This window comes from Electrona antarctica, assembly GCF_951216825.1.
Source record: "Electrona antarctica genome assembly, chromosome: 19".
NCBI classification, from domain to species: Eukaryota; Metazoa; Chordata; class Actinopteri; order Myctophiformes; family Myctophidae; genus Electrona; species Electrona antarctica.
Genome location: NC_136800.1, coordinates 30,500,414 through 30,517,953, shown reverse-complemented (window position 1 = coordinate 30,517,953; position 17,540 = coordinate 30,500,414). Strand labels below are relative to the sequence as shown.

The following is a 17,540-nucleotide window of genomic DNA, read 5'->3' as shown; positions in this document are numbered from 1 at the left end:
CCATCTGAGAAGATTTTGTGTAAAGGCCCGCCAAGCGAGAAGACTTGAGTTAAGAAATGTCTAAATTATTCAAACATTTTCTCAATTCTTTACGATTTTTCAAAATGATTCAAGCTGATCTATAAGCTCACAAAGCGTCACATCGCAATTGTGATCTTGTCGATCGGCTATTTTCAAATAGTACAAATACCCTAAGTAGGGTTAAAGAGAACCCTATAGCGTCCCTATTCTTAGGCAAACATTTGGCAAAAATAGCAGATCTATATGCTCACGATGCATATTACATATTATTAGCAAAGCTTTGCCTGTCACACACTGCCCACTACACAGCCTTGTGTGTGTTTTGCTGTGAGCCCAAAAGGTGACACTCAAGTTAACCATGTTATGCATGTTATGTCGCACATATACCGGCGCAATGTACCTAACACTGTAGCTGAAACACACAAAGACACGTTATATTGATTCTATAGGACACTGTTTCTCAACGCCTGGTCCGAGGACTACCATGGGTTCCAAATGGACCCTTACGGGTCTGGTAACTGAGAGTGTACAAAACAAATGGACCCGGGTTACAGAACTGTAAGTGTCCCATTTGGTTCCTATACTATCAATCCTTTATCTGGGGGGTGGGGACCCCCTGGAACCCACCCAAACTCCGGACTCCACTTTGAGAACCACTGTTCTAATGCATATCAGACTGGGGGAACCCTGAAATGAGCAAGTCAAATTAAGGACCTCTCTGGCTGACATGGTGTTTTGGTGGAGTTTGGATTTTCTTAGAAAGCATTCTAGAACATGACATTGGGTCTGCGGGTCAGAGTTTAGGCTGGCACTTTGGCACTGCAGGGCCAGACGATGTTTATCCCATGTTATCCACACTCCCGGTGTGGGGGTGGCTGCTCTCTCAAAATAGTAGGAGGGGAATACGAGAGTGCAGTGAGTGTGGTCCTGGAAAAACACCCAGACACTGTTGCGGGATTGCAACATCAACCATCTCCACTGTGGGTCTCCTTCACTAGCCCCACACTGAGGAATAATAATACAGCTCACACTGTCCACCCTGAGTGGGACAAACCCCAATGCCCACAACGGAGTCTGCAGTTCTTTTCAGCTGTTGTTGAATAAATAAATCAAAAGGTACGTTTTTTTATGTTTCATTAGCTTATTTCCATGTTGAAGGAGGAGGTCCTTTGGAACGGACAGAAATAATGAGCATCTGAGTCACCTTATGGGAGAAGAACAATTATACAATCTGGTGTTTGTCTGCCACCATCCGGCCTCAGGGGAGCCTTCTTTGTTGCTTTGTTTGATAAACTTGAACAGAACACGTTACAGAACTGACATTAAATAGTAGTGACCCATGCTGAAATATGTTTTGAGTGTTGAGCTTGTGGCTTGTATAGTAGTCTGTGTTTAACAAAACCTTGAACACTATCAGCGTATTGGCTTTAGGGCTGCATATTGATTATTTTCTGAGATTGTTCTACCCATTTCTTTTAATCGAATAATCAATTAATTTAGCTGAAGAAGACGAAATAGAAATTCACCCCCCAACCTCCCAAATAGATAAAATAATAATAATAATCAAAATCAGATAAGATTATTTCGCCTAAATGGCTTTGACTCCAGTGGTATAAACTAAAGGAATGTAATAAGTACAATTTTGAGGTATATTTACTTAACTGGAATATTTCCAATTACTTTAATACTTTTACTACACAATTATTTGAAAACTTTAGTTAGGCCTACTATACAGTAGTTAGGCTACTTGTGACTAGATTTTGATTATTATTACAAAACATACAATATATCCATATTCCACCCTGTATACATTTCTACCATTTGAAAATAGCTATATCTACAACCTAACAATGCGTTGCATCTGCTATTTTCAAAAGATTTTTAAACGTTTGAAAACTTGGGATGGGATGCATAATGACTCAGTACTTTCTACTTTTGGTACTTTAAGTACATTTTGACACCAATACTTTTGTACTTTTCCTTTAAGTCACTTTTGAATTACGGACACGTAACAGATTATTTCTAATACTTTTACACAAGTAAAACATGTTGACACCACTGTTTGACTCGTAATGTTGTGTAAACATGTTGTCAGGATGGGTAGCATCAGACACAAGGTGCTGTCCATGACCCAGTCCATATGCCCCGATTCACCACGGGTTCCGTCTGAGGATGACCTGAAGGCTCCCAGCAGTGGGAAGATGCAGCTGAAGAGAGAGATCTCCCTCATGAACGGCGTCTGTCTCATCGTAGGCAACATGATCGGCTCTGGCATCTTCGTCTCGCCCAAGGTTATCAGAGTTTTGCATTTTTCATTTGTGTATATATAATTTGTTGTTTTCAATTTCAGTTTTAGTTTGGTTGTTTGATAGTTTAGTTTGATTTTTATTTTGTGGAAAGGGCGCCTTTTTTATTTCAGTTAACTATTTGTTTTCCTTTTCTTTCTTTTTTTTTATTCTAGTTTTGGTTATTTGGTTACTTTCAGTTAACTATAACAGCACTGGATCTCTCCGACAGGGCAGTTAACTATAATAGTGCTGGATCTCTCCGACAGGGCAGTTAACTATAACAGATTAACAGCACTGGATCTCTCCGACAGGGCAGTTAACTATAATAGTGCTGGATCTCTCCGACAGGGCAGTTAACTATAACAGTGCTGGATCTCTCCGACAGGGCAGTTAACTATAACAGTGCTGGATCTCTCCGACAGGGCAGTTAACTATAACAGTGCTGGATCTCTCCAACAGGGCAGTTAACTATAACAGTGCTGGATCTCTCCGACAGGGCAGTTAACTATAACAGTGCTGGATCTCTCCGACAGGGCAGTTAACTATAATAGTGCTGGATCTCTCCGACAGGGCGTGCTGATGCACAGCAATTCCTACGGGCTGTCGCTGGTCGTCTGGGCGCTGGGCGGTGTCTTCTCCGTGTTCGGGGCGCTGTGCTATGCCGAGCTGGGCACCACCATCACCAAGTCGGGCGCGAGCTACGCCTACATACTGGAGTCGTTTGGCGGCTTCCTGGCCTTCATCCGCCTGTGGACGTCCATTCTGCTGGTCGAGCCGGCCAGCCAGGCCATCATCTCGCTCACCTTCGCCAACTACCTGGTGGAGTCCTTCTACCCCACCTGCCAGCCGCCGTACGACGCCGTGCGCCTCATCGCTGCCGCCTGCCTGTGTAAGTGTAATGGCCACGGGATTCGAACCTGGGTCTCCTGAGCAGGAACAAACATCTTAACCACTAGCTTGAAGGGGAATTCCCTCTTGGCCCGGCCCCTGGGAGATGTTATGCTTTTGGTCCTCAGGCAGAGGCTCTGAGTCACTCTGTTACATTCACCCCCAGTTTGACCTCCCCCACTTGGAAACTCTTTCTGGGTCACGGCACCAATGTAACCCTGGTCTCCCACGCGGGAATAGATCGATCTTTATTGTCATTGTAACATGTACAACAAAATTAAAAGGAGAAGGGACACTAACATCTCATACAAGGGGACTTCCCCCTTGGGCTGGTTAGATATTAGGCTGTCATGGTCTTCAGTCTGAGGCTCGAAGCCACTCTGCTACACAGGGAACAATGGGAGACTGGCAACCGTCACCCGGCGATGATTGTAGCGATCCTAAATCTGATGGTTAAACCAGCGGTTCCCAACATTTTCTGGATTGTCGAGGCCCACTCGAAAGCGTTCGCAGCCGACCCATCTGTCCTCTGAACACGCCAGCCCAATGGCCAATTATTTGGGGGCCCACTTACAATACCTAGGCTGGTAATCCAGCCTTAGTGTGTCACTCACGGGTTCGAGTCCCGATCCTGATGACCTGATGTCTTTCCCCCCGTCTCTCTCCCTGTTTCCTGTCAACCTACTGTAACTATCAATAAAGGCAAACCCCCCCAAAAAATATATATTAGTATAAAAATCTTTTGAAAATAGCAGATCTATAAGGTTCACAATGCACAACATCATGACGCTTTGTGAGCTTGTAAATGAAATGCTTAGCCTAATATGTATTGCAATAACAATACAAATCTAGTAAAGGTACAGTATTTGGATCCGAGATGTAATGGAGTAGAAGTAAAAGTATTGTAAATTGTAAATACTCCAGTAAAGTAAAAGTACCTCAAAATGCACTTGAGTAAATGTACTTTCCACCAGTAGCAGATCTTGCACTTGCACTCTGCAGTGCAAACACAATCGTGCAGGAACTCCAGTCACCCTGTCTGGCATGCTATAATTAGACTAAATGCCATCAGTATTTTATAGCCTGCCTTTGTGATTTGGTATTTAAGTGAGAGAGAGGCAGCGTCATCAGTTTCTGTACCCAGACATAGAATGTGCCACATACTGTATGTAGACCAGGCCACAGCTGAGCAGTGGCCTACAGTACACAATGACCTGAAACCCAGTTTTATACTTAGACGTACAGTATGACCAGTGTCACGCCAAAAGTAGCCGAAATAGCTCATCTACAGGCAGAGTTAAAGTGATATTTCACTTGGAAACATGTTTGATGTCATTTTATCGACTATTCAGGCCTTTGACAGTTTTCAAGCCAGGCTTTTGTGGGGTGTTCACAAAAGCCTGAAGTAGACGGGTAGACCAAAATAGGGAGGCCAGATTGAAAGTGGGGCCTCTTGCACAATCTTTGAATGCTACAGATAGTAGCCTAATTCCGCCCCATATAAATTGAGAGCAGGAAGCTGTCATATGCTTTTCAAGCCGGAAGGGCATTCGACCAATCACAACACAGTGTTCAAATTCATTTCCATTTCTGCTCAGCAGCTACTGTGGCTACTTTTATGCCTTGACTCATTTGATTTGGTTCCCAGTTAGGAGTTATTTACGTGACTGCAAAAGTGAAATGGAAGTGGGATGTAACATCCGTTTTATTATACTCTTTTCCAGAGCTTCTGTACAGTACAAATTGATAGGCATAGAAAATGATGGGATCGTCTGTCCCTGGATCGATGGATAAAATGGAAGGCATGGTGCAGTATTGTCCCCAGCTGTAGCTACTTGATACCAGCTCAAGTGGCCTTGTGGTTGAAGTGTGGTTGGAGTCATGTCCAGAGGGTGTACTTGTACATCAAACTGCCTCATGCTACAGAAACAGGACCCATTGCTCAGGATGTGGAAACCGTTTGTTCCCAAGGCTACTGTATAACTAGTAAGACGCCCTGAGGGCGAGAAGAGGTCATGCTGAAACAACAGGTCTGGTAATGTCCATACTGTATATTCTTTAATTGGTGTTTTCGGGGCCAGGTGGGGCATAAAAGGTATTATGCTAATTAGTAAGAAAGAGAATAAAATCCACACTCTCAGTCGTAGTAAGTCTTAATAATGGTGAGGATCCGCAGCAGCAGTCAAACCAGACAAACGCGTTTCGGCGCGCAGGCCTTCGTCAGTGTCAGAATTTGCATAGCAATGGAAATGACATGGTTATATAGAAATTCTGTTCAATTAAAAAGGACTATACAGCCGTGTCTCATTATTAAAAAGGCATACATAATAGTGAACATATAAGAAATCATTATTGTCTCATTTCAACTTCCACATTATCCATCCACATTACAAAAAGGATAATCATAGAAAACAGTTTAACACCAATTCTTCATTTAGACCTTTAGGAAATACAGTATTTAAGAAATGGATCCAAAATGCTTCACGTTGCAACAATAACCGGTCTCTCTCCCCACCTCTCTTTAAGGGGTTAATATATTCTATGCCTTAAGTGAAACCTCAGGGTACATGGCTAAGAGTCTGTCTGCTAATTAGTAAGACCTAATTTTTCGGGCCTGTTGAGAACTCTTGTTTTTGCCGGCTGCGCTAATGGCTTTGGGGCTTTCCCGTCTGGAGTTTGAATGGACAATTCAGTCAAAAGGGAGAAATCGAAGAGAAAGGATGGGTGGGGAGGATCAACATATGGAATGTGAGAACAGGCCAGCTCCATATATGGAGATCTAAGGGTTTGATGAGGTCAGATCAACATGGTGTCCTTGAGGTCAGATGTAGAGTTGCTGGCCAGCTCCATACTGTATATGCAGATCTATAGGTGATGATCCAGTCTTCTTCATGTATGGCTATCCAGGGTTTGATGAGGTCAGTGTCGTGATCTTCATATGGAGACGGCCATATCACGAGGTGTGACGGACTGACTGACACGAGGCGTGACTGACTGACATGAAATGCAGATTTTCATAGTAAACTGCGATCTATTGTTGCAACTACATGTCTACACACGCGCATGCAGACGCACATTGAATGTTTAAATCCCCATTTAGTAGCAGCTGCCACAGAGGTTAATGCAGATCTTGTTAATGCGCCTACACATGCAACACAGCGTGCACTCACACAGGCATGATGCAACAGGCATGCAACACATGCAACAGCAAATGAGACTAGCATGAACAAACATCATCATGTTACATGAACGCTGTGGTTGCTACTGTATGAAGCAGCATGTTTTCATTCTCTCTCTCTCTCTTTCCCCTCCTGTTTCAATGGCAACTTTTATTGTGAAACTGCACAAATTGTTGTGTTCAAATTGATATATCCATAACCAAACCATACTGTAAAGTGGCTTTCTTTCTTTTTTTTCTTTTTTTTGTGTTTTGTTTTTCTTGTTTTTGCATGTCATGAAATCTTAGACTGGAGGATTATTATTATTTGTTTGTTCTACTCAAGAACTCAATTTAACCACTTCTCAAGACATATACTTCATTGAATGAAAAATAGCTGCTATATTGTAGCTATTTTTGATAAATGTGTTTACTTAATCTTATCCTAAAATAGAGACAACAGGGTTAATAGTGTTCTCTTGCTTTATGTTACGCAGGCACGCTGATCTTTGTGAACTGTGCCTATGTGAAATGGGGAACGTTGGTCCAGGACGTCTTCACTTACGTCAAGCTCATGTCCCTCATCCTCATCATCGTTGTGGGACTCCTTAAATTGTCAAGCGGTAAGGTGAAAACAGTGCTGGAATGAATGTAGTCAAGTTAATTATTCAAGTAGTAGGCTATTCTCAAAGTAGTGAAGTACAATATTTGCGACAAAGACATTTGTTACACTGGTGTCATTTCTTTCAGTACCTATTCCAAACTGTTGTTTGAAGAGTATGTGAATGAATACAGTGGAAGAGCAATATGAGTCTGTTGGAAGGAATAACGTACTGTAGCACACAGTTTTTAGAACATTTTTGTCTGTTTTCTGTGCAGGAGAGATCAACAACCTGGAGCGTCCATTTGAGGGCTCTACCACAAACCCCGGGGCCATCGCACTGGCCCTCTACTCAGCCCTGTTCTCCTACTCCGGATGGGACACACTCAACTTCGTCACAGAAGAGATTCAGAATCCTGAGAGGTACACACGTGTGACACACACACACACACACACACACACACACACACACACACACACACACACACACACACTGACACACACACACACACACACTTGAGTTAACAAGTTATCAGTAGAATACTCGCTTAGAAAATGATAAAATAATAATAATCAATAGTTGGAGCCCTACTTAGCTCTAATAATCCATCGTATTCATGGAAATTACCCATTTAATCGTGGTTACTTCAAAATGTTACGAAAAAAGACAAAACACTCACAGAGTATGCCCGTTCTATACATTTTCATAAACCTACGTATCTTAACCAATTAAGCATCTCGACAAAGTGATGTGAATATTCCGTCACCTTAATTCTTATGACCTAAAAATGTTTCCATAAGGTCAGGTTGTGCTGGTTTTACTATGCCTGTTGCGAGTTATTCTTGTCCCTATGTGGGTAGTTAAATGAGTACACAGTACACACACACACACACACACACACACACACACACACACACACACACGCGCGCATGCATAAAGTCACACAGACACACACGAATACATGTACGCACAATGTCGCACGTGATAAAAGCAAACCAAACGTGTCATTAGTATTAGCGTGTCATTGTCTTCCCTTCTCACAATGTGGGCCCGTTAAAAGTAATTCTGCTTCACTTTACTGCACATCCTCTTTGATGGTAGGCCTACTTCCTGACAGAGACTCTCTGACATTATCTGTTCTCTGTTTAAACAATGCTGTTCATGTATAATAGCATCCACAGCTTAAACCAATTAATTCAGGCCGGTTGAAGTTGTTGAAGGTAATTGTATGATTTGTCCTTGTCCTTTGTCCAAATTTCCTCAACGTCAAACTAGTACTTCCCATTTCAAGGTCATCTGTTGTGTTCCTGGTTCCATATTCATCAGACTGTTCTGCTATACAGCTTTATAGTCACTACTGAAAAATAAATCAATACAATCTTGATTTAAAAGTTTGATACAAAATGACTGATGACCTTAAAATCATGACTCTGGGATTAATTAGTAAAAAGTCCAAAGTTCAATATTAAAGTTAATGTGATTTCATTCGGTCAGGAGAGAGTACCCATTAATCAGCTTCAAAATAGTTGTCTAGTTACAATTTTGTCATTTCTCATTTCTTTGAATCATCACTTCCAATTTCACTTGTTTGTTGAGTTGACTGACTGGAGTCAGCGAGAGGTTTGAAAATCTAAGTTTCTCAATCATCCAAACTCTATAGCCAACCTTTTCTCACATACCGTAGCTGTAATGTGATGTTTGACTGTTTTAATACCAGAACAAAAACATGTTTCTTCAGTTATTGTTTCCTTTCTTCCAGCGCTCCCCAGCTATGTAAATGTCTGATGACATCTTTTTTCAACCTTATAGGAATCTTCCACTGGCTATTGCCATCTCCATGCCTATAGTGACCATCATCTACCTGTTGACCAACGTGGCGTACTATGTAGTCCTGGACATGCCGTCTCTGCTGGCCAGTGACGCTGTGGCTGTGGTAAGATCCCTGTAGTTCTTGAATGACCTACATGCTGTGGTAAGGTCACATAGTTCTACTTGTAGGCTACTCAAGCACCCGTAGGCTACTCTCTCACTGTAGTTATTCTTGACCTACATGCTTGGCCAAATATAGGAGCGCTCTTCTCTTCTCAAGGCCCGGTCACCCCTCACAAGTTCTGTCCCATTTGATGAGCTCATCCACACACACAAATGAGACGGCATGAACATAAAAGGCTAAGTGGATCGTAAGAGACACTCACAACCACACACGCAATCTGTTCACACTGCTAAAAGCAGTACACAGTACTGTAAAGCTCCATGAATACTCCAATCAATGAATAGTTATTTTAAAAGCAAGAACTCCACAGTACAAGTTTGACTGAGCAATTTGCACTTGTAGTTGAGGTAATATTTGACCATGGGTATCTGTACTTTGACTCAAGTACTGGGGTTGAGTACTTTAACCTCCACTGACCATCAGGCAGACGATAGTGTCAACTAGAAAAAGTGCCCTTCTGGGCACAAGTCTCCACCAGGAGGATAGGACTGTGTGAGATGTTTGGCAAAATGTTTAGGATTAATATAAACATGTTTTTGAGGCATTTTGTTCCAAAAATGTGTTTTGCAAAAATCAACCTGTTGGTGGCGCTATAACAGGCCAATGTGAAAAGGTTGGGATATATTCCTCAGCCTAGTAAGAAAATGTGTGAAAGATTTCACGTAAATTGCATGCTGCGTTAATGATTTGAGGCTTTTGTTCAAAACGGGGCAATCTTGCAAACTGTGAAAGCTAATTATAGCCAATTAGGATGGAATATGAAATATCGGACAGATCCGACTTGAGCACATGACCATAGAGATGGTGTGTAACGATTTGTGAGATTTTTGGACAGAATCTGGAGGAGTAATATCAAAAAATGTGTTTTACAAAAGTCGGCCTCCTGGTGGCGCTATTAAAGGCAGATGCGGAAAATGCAGGTCAACGGTTTGTCCTTGGCCTCTAGGGAGTGTGCATGCAACGTTTCACACAGATCGGTGCAGTTTTAGGTAAAAAAATGTGAAAAGCTGCCTCATGGTGGCGCTATAACAGGCCGTTCTGGAAAATGTGGGGCAGAGGTTCATCGTTGGCATCCAGGGAGTGTGTGTGCAAAGTTTGGCATCGACCGGGTTAACGGTGCCGGAGATTAGCTGGTAACAGACGGACGGAAGGAAGGACGCACACACGCACACACACACGGACGGAGTGCAAAACATACTCTCTCCCCATGCCTTCGGCCTGGTGGAGACAATTACTGAACAAGCAGACTATAAAGAACAGTTTTCACAGCCAGGCCATCAGGCTGCTTCCACACCCATACCGACTGTGGCCACTAGATGGCCATGTCAGCTTGGTATATGGACTCACAGCTAGCCTCGGTCCCAGGCTCACTTAACTGCGAAAAAGAAGAGCCTGGTCACAACCTAAGGCAGAGAAGCTATCGAAAGGTGGCACTTCCGCCGTGTAACCCCCCCACGGAAGTTAACGTTTTTTGACCAATCACAGCGTTGTGTTCCCGAAAATGTATTCCCGCTGAAATGATCATTGGGTGGGGACTAGTAAACAGAGCCGCACCGCGTGACGTAGTTATCTTACACGCAACACTTCCGCCACTTCCGCTGATAGTCTTTTCAGCGTAGGTCTTGCCCAGGGTGACCTATGAGGGTGACTCACAGCCATATGTCTATTTAAATGTGGGAAAACTGCTCTGTCTTCCAATGTGTCAAACTCAAAACATATTATATCGTGTATATTTTAGCTGTGATCAGACCTATTATGAGAACAGTTACTGCTTTGCTCTTTTCAACATAGAAATGGAATCTGAAATCCCCAGAATAATTAGAATAGGATTGATATCTGCTGCTATTTGATATGTCTTTTATTTGCACAAGTCTCTCAAGACAGCCATGTTGGCATCATTAATGAATATACGCAGAGTAATTCTAACTGATGATTTTTGAGTGGTGTAAACCACTCCTACAACTGGCTTTGTTAGTTTACGTGTCAGACATTACGTCAGACCACAGCTGATCAGTCTATATAAGACCTTACACCACTCAGTTCACACGGGTGTGATTTTTAATAATCAACTAAACGTATTACTATGATTCCTCATAGAACAAACGGCACAGTTACAGTTGCTGATCTACGAGCTCACAGCACCTTGCATTGTGAAGTGCTATACGAGCTTGTAGATATGCTCCCCAAAATTGATTATGTTCTTGTAGTATATTAAATCGACAGCTGGTTCAAGTAGCTGTTGCAGCCCTAGCACAGATCAATGAGTTATTCATAGACTGGTGTGCTCCTGCCTGTCTCCTCAGACGTTTGGGAATGCCGTGCTGGGTCCATTCAAGTGGATCATTCCTGTATCAGTAGCTATGTCCTGCTATGGTGGACTCAATGCTTCCATCATCGCTGCCTCAAGGTACACACACACACACACACACACACGCGCACACACACACACACACGCACGCACGCACGCACGCACGCACGCACGCACACACACACACACACACACACACACACACACACACACACACACACACACACACACACACACACACACACACACACACACACACACACACACACACACACACACACACACTTCAATTAAAAGGGCTTTATTGGCATGAGAAAACATACGTTTACATTGCCAAAGCACAATACAACAATACAGCAATACAATCAAAACAAAAATTATGTACATTTGAAAGTCAGAATCTTCAATAGATCAATTTCTATGTACCAAGATCACTGGATGCAGGTATAGTGCAGGAATATACACAATGATTAGTCTTTAGGGTGGTTGTGTTCCGTTTGATATCCTTTTCCTATCACAGCAACTCACGAATCTTGCTGCTGTGTTTGCACATTGTTGTACTTCGCCCAGCAGATATGGGAGTTTTTTGTCATTGGTCATGTTTTCAAAATCTCCTTTCACACGCTCCTTGATACCTCGTGTAAACTTTTGATGTGACAATGAACTGGTGATTATTGATTCTTCCTAATCCTTGATTGTTTGAACCACGCAGACTATTTTTCGTTGGAGCCAGAGAAGGCCATCTCCCAAACAGCCTGAGTTTAATCCACCTGGAGCGTTACACGCCCATTCCTGCTCTCCTGTTCAATGTAAGAACCATCACACATATCTTTGCTGTCGGGCAGAAATCTCCATCACCAATTAAAAACATCACACTATCACCACTTAAAAGCGGAAGCATAACATATATTTTACATTAATATAGACGGTTAAACCTAAAGGGCTTTTCAAACGTAGAGGGTTAACACCTGCATTCTCACTTGGACCAACCACTGTCAACATATCATACCGTAGTGTATTATTTGTGTTACACCAGGTACTGTAGATGAGTACATATCAACCTCATCACAGCATGATATACTGTATACGATAGATAGATAGATAGATAGATAGATTGATTGATTGTTGATTGATTGTTGATTGATTGTTGATTGATTGTGCATTTCTGTGCCGTTTCAGGGTCTGATGGGGCTGATCTTCCTGTGTGTGGAGGACGTGTTTCAGCTCATCAACTACTTCAGCTTCAGCTACTGGTTGTATGTGGGTCTGTCTGTGGCCGGCCTCATCTACCTCCGCTACACACAGCCTGACAGACACAGACCTGTCAAGGTAGCACACACACACACTCGTCTCACACACATGCACATGCTAGAGAAAATATTGGACCGTCAATTCGTCAAATGCTGATTCATCATTTCACGATTATATGTTTTAGTATTAACTCCAAGCCCATACTATTGTAGCTCATTGCCCTGAAAGCCTGTCTTTGATCTGATTAGCCTTAGTGAGGGTAAGGTTAAGGAAGGTTTAGTTCCTTTTCTTAGGGAGATAAAGGGTCCCAAACCATCTGTGGAAACAGGCCCGGTCTGTCCCCATGCTAGAGGGGGTTCATCATACTGTAACATGGAGTTGACTTGTGTGGTTTTAAAAGGTGAAATGCTGCTTTAAAGAGGAGTTTTGGACAGAGAAGAACAGGGTCCATGCCCTCTGGGGCTTGGGTGACAGGACAGATAAGGAAATTAATGCTTTTAGCTTTTCTGGCCTTTGCATTTCACAATAAACTGTGTTCTTACGGCTTCACCTTGAATGGAAATAATGTTGTCCTATAAATAACACACATGTTACGGTTGGTTGTCCATCGTGTCCGATGATGACAATCCATCTCTATTTCTTATGAGTCCACCTCATGTGGCTGTGTAGTCCAATCCGTCATCCACACTGTCTGCCACAGACAGAACCGGTAAAGGCACTGACTGGGGGTGTGTGGGTGGTACTTCCCGCCACGGACTAAAGCAGTTTGATCTCCTCCTGTCCACAGCTCTCCCTGTTCTTCCCGTTCGTGTACTGCGTGTGCAGTCTGTTCCTGGTCATTGTCCCTCTGTACGGGGACACCATCAACTCCCTCATCGGTATTGGCATCGCCCTGTCTGGGGTGCCCGTCTATTTCGTCACCATCTACCTGCCTGAGGACAGAAGGCCCAGGTTCATAGGCAGGTTGAACGGTAAGGTTTGAGTCGGGTTGAACATTACCAACAGCGGCAGCATTTCAAATAAGTTTAGGGATAAGGAGTAAGCCTGGTTAACCGCCTGGTTAAGATAGGGCCCTGAGTCTGTCCTATCATGTCATTTAATGTAATCGTCTCTCTCCTTCTCTCGAACATCCTACCCCTCCTCCCTCTCTCTGCCTCTCTCCCTCTCCCTCTCTCTCTCTGTCGTGTTCTAGCCATCGCCACCAAATACACCCAGATAATCTGCTACAGTTGTCTGACTGAACTGGACGTGGAGCCAGAAAAACAAGCAGAAGGCAAAACCCAATGAGCTGCTGCTGGTCAACAACCCCACAACCCCCCAGCTTGAATCACATCCACGTAAATGGTAAATGGTGCATTTATATAGCGTCTTTATCCAAGGGACCCATGGATGGATATAAACCAAGGAGCCCCATAACTCTGAGAGCGTATAAATCGAAGCAAATGGTCCTGGCTGGACCCCACTTTGTGAACCACTGACAAACACTGAGTGAGCGTACATGATGCAACTCATGGGACAGTGGATGGATGGAACAGTGAAGCGCTTCTTCCACTGGACGATCGGTAAAGATTTCTCCTGCGACGGTCAGTTAGAAATAAACAAAAAGGCCTACCACCTCCACCGCCTTGAGATAGAGCTCTTACTAGAGAAAACTTTTGTTTTTATCGTGGCACATATCGTAGAAGATCTCTAGGACAAAGGAACAAAAAAGGAACAATAAAACGTTTTATATTTATGTGAGGAAATATGATGATTATTTTGTAACTGACATCATTTGATATAAAACACATTTGGGTTTCTGTCTTTGTACTTATGTTTTTACATTTTGCAAATTATGCATAGTTATTATCGATCCCCTGATAATACTCTTGCTTTTGCACCTGTAAAATGGTAAATGGTGCATTTATATAGCGCCTTTATCCAAGGCGCTTTACATAGATTGTGCATTACATTCACCCATTCACACACACATTCATACACCGATTGCGGCGGAAGCCATGCAAGGTACCAACCAGCACATCGGGAGCAATTTGGGGTTCAGTGTCTTGCCCAAGGACACTTCGACATGTAGACAGGAGGAGCCGGGATTCGAACCGCCGACCCATGGATCATTGGACGACCTGCTCTACCTCTTGAGCCACAGTCGCACCTGTCCTGTACTAATGTTTTAATTTGTATTTGGGGATTATTTGCTCAGCACATTTTCAGCAGTCTTTACACTTTCACTATAGGGACAGCTATTGTGCCCTAGTTTTCCACTGTTGTAGACCTCAGCTCTGCTGGAACATTTCGGAGCAAAATTGCCTTGCCTTGCTCAAGGGAAACCATACATACACTCTACCATATTCTTCTCTATATAAGTTGTGTGTGAATCACCAAATGGGCCTCATTAACAAACCAGGTCATGTCTTCTTAAGTCCCACTTAGGGCACGGTCACACCACACTTTTATTCTATTTATGAGGGCGGATTCTGCCAATACATTTCAATGGGAGTGGAAGCAGTTTTCTAACTTGGTTAACCACCCCCCCTTGAAATCACATTGCATTTCTTTCTGCGAGAAATTAATGCATTTCAAGGGGGAGTGGTTAACCAGGCTAGTGGTTTGCTGCCATTTGCGGATGTCTGCAAAAAAGAGCTACATTCCCATTGAAATGCATTGGTAGAATCTGCCCTCATAGGTAGAATAAAAGTGCGGTGTGACCTGCCCTTACGCAGTTTTCACGAAGATTCTGACATTCACCATTGTTTTCTTAGCTGCAATTTGTTCTTAACAGAATCAATGGACACTCAAGAGCACACTTACACACATTTGAGTGCTGACATGTTTGCACAAAGTAATTAAAGTAGGTCTGGCCTTCAGTTCAGTTATATATCATTATAGGGTTTAAATTACAATAATACTTTATATCATTTACATTTGTTTTCATTAGAGTAGAATAGCACAACAAATTGAAAATCCTCCCAAACAGACAATGGTGTGTTGAAGCCTGATCCCCATGCATACAGTACAGTAGTATAGGTCACATCATGTGGCATCGCCACCATCATACCGATAAAGTACAAATCAGGCTTTAGACTCTAAAGGATAAGGATTAGAGGATTGAAAAGTATCTCTTATCTGTTTGTTCTCCTGTTCGCTCTATATTTTCTGCAATAGAACCATCTAATCACCAGTCTTACGTTTTTGTTGAGGTTATGCACTGAGAACACACTCACCATGTCAATGTCTCCATTTTTACATCTGTTTAAGTACACACTTTTGTGGTCGTGTGGTTTTCCTTCATTATTTTATCATTAATAAACGTTATTAATATTTTTATATGAATCATATTGCATGTCTTTTTATTTCCGATGGCTCTGTAGTTTGTAACTTCACATAAATAGGATGTGTGGCTAAGAGTTGATTCTTATCTGTATCACACAGTTTCAGTGAACAGATGATTCTCTGATGATGTGCACGCGAGAAGTGAAATAAATAGTGCAGTAATAAATAACGCACGCACGCACGCACGCACGCACGCACGCACGCACACACACACAAACACACACACGTCTATATCTAAAAATATATCGTTTTATACCGGGTATAAAACGAAAATCGAATATCATGGAAGTTATTTTTTGTTTTTTAACATAATTTGACATTTTAAACTTTCATAGATTCATATTTCATAGATTCATGGATTTGAACTATGATATAGTTCAAACCTTTTTTGTTTTAATCTTGATGATTACGGCATAGTACAGCTCATAAAATCAGAAATCTATTATCTCAAAATATTAGAATATAAGGCCACATATAGAAATGTCGACCATCTGAAAATATGTTAATTTATACTACTCAGTATTTGGTGTTTGGTCTAGTGTATGTGTAGCTATGTTTTTCTCAATCTTAACGTTTTTTTAACAGTACTCTTTCATTCTTTTTTAGTATTTTACAATTTCCCCAGTTTGTTCTATTTTTAACAGTACTCCTATTTTGGCAAATACACTCTTATATTGTACTTTGAAACTCTGCTATAATGTAGGCTACTTTTGGCCTCAGTACTATTTTGGAAAATTAACTCTTATAGTGTACCTATGACCTCGTTGTTGTGTTGTGTTGTTCAATGGGTTAAATATATCACTTACCAAAAACAAAGCATATAAAGGTCAAAACAAAACAAAACAAAAAAACACCCTAAGTCAGGTGGTGCCCAGTTGTCCAAGTTCTCACACATCCCTAGCGCTGTGTGAGACAACTGGGCACTTGTCCAAGGTGCCCAGTTATCCACGTGCCCAGTTGTTCCTAGTGCCCAGATGGTTTTGGTGCCCAGTTGTCCACGTGCCCAGTTGTCCAAGTGCTTACATGTCTCTAGTGTCCAGTTGTCCAAATGCCCACTCGTCCAAGGTGCCCAGTTGTCCAAGTGCCCACAAATCTCTATAGTGCCCATGTTGTCCAAGTGCCCACATATCTCTATAGTGCCCACATATCTCTAGTGCCCAGGCTGTCCAAGTGCCCACTTGTCCAAGGTGCCAGTTGTCCTATTGCCCACATGTCCAAGTGGTGCCCAGTCATCCAGAAAATATTGTGCCCAACTGTCCGTAGTGCCCACCTGTCTTGGCAGCAGAATATTAACTGATTTGTATTATATATTTGTAAACCTTTAGGTATTTTATTTTGTTTAAGAAATTGCTTTGGAATTCATCCGTACTTTGGGGCGAGATATCCACGCTTTGGGGCGAGATATCCACGCTTTGGGGGCGAGCTATCCACGGCTTGGGGTGAGCCGTCTTCACTTTTCGAAATTCCGGGGCGAGCCGTCTTCACTTTTCGCGGGGGCGAGTTGGCAAAGGGGCGAGATGACCTTACCAGTGGGAGTTATTTTCCCTTTCTTTTGTGTCCGACTCCTGTTTATGTTCTACTAAACGAGCATTAAAAGCATGGATTAAAGGGGCTTCTGTAGGAACTTAAAATAGTGTGTGTGTGTGTGTGTGTGTGTGTGTGACGTGTTTCAACCCGGGCGAGAGAGAGGCACGGCCCACGACTG

General features: G+C 42.6%; 1 protein-coding gene across 1 annotated transcript; it reads left to right on the top strand.

Moving 5' to 3' along the window:
- The first annotated feature begins 844 nt into the window (after positions 1-844).
- Positions 845-14,387, top strand: LOC306943597 (Y+L amino acid transporter 2). Its single transcript, XM_079530024.1, has 11 exons — positions 845-1,137; positions 2,117-2,312; positions 2,880-3,198; positions 6,852-6,977; positions 7,234-7,378; positions 8,766-8,889; positions 11,253-11,356; positions 11,970-12,066; positions 12,437-12,586; positions 13,296-13,479; positions 13,701-14,387. Exons 2-11 carry the CDS (start codon positions 2,118-2,120, stop codon positions 13,793-13,795), a joined length of 1,539 nt encoding a protein of 512 aa, XP_079386150.1. The 5' UTR covers positions 845-1,137; position 2,117; the 3' UTR covers positions 13,796-14,387.
- The last annotated feature ends 3,153 nt before the right edge of the window (positions 14,388-17,540 follow it).

Coding starts and splice junctions, on each gene's coding strand:
- LOC306943597 (XM_079530024.1), top strand. CDS start 2,118: ATGGGTAGCATCAGACACAAGGTGCTGTCCATGACCCAGTCCATATGC. Junction 7,379..8,765: donor GAGATTCAGAATCCTGAGAG/GTACACACGTGT, acceptor TCAACCTTATAG/GAATCTTCCACTGGCTATTG. Junction 13,480..13,700: donor GTTCATAGGCAGGTTGAACG/GTAAGGTTTGAG, acceptor GTCGTGTTCTAG/CCATCGCCACCAAATACACC.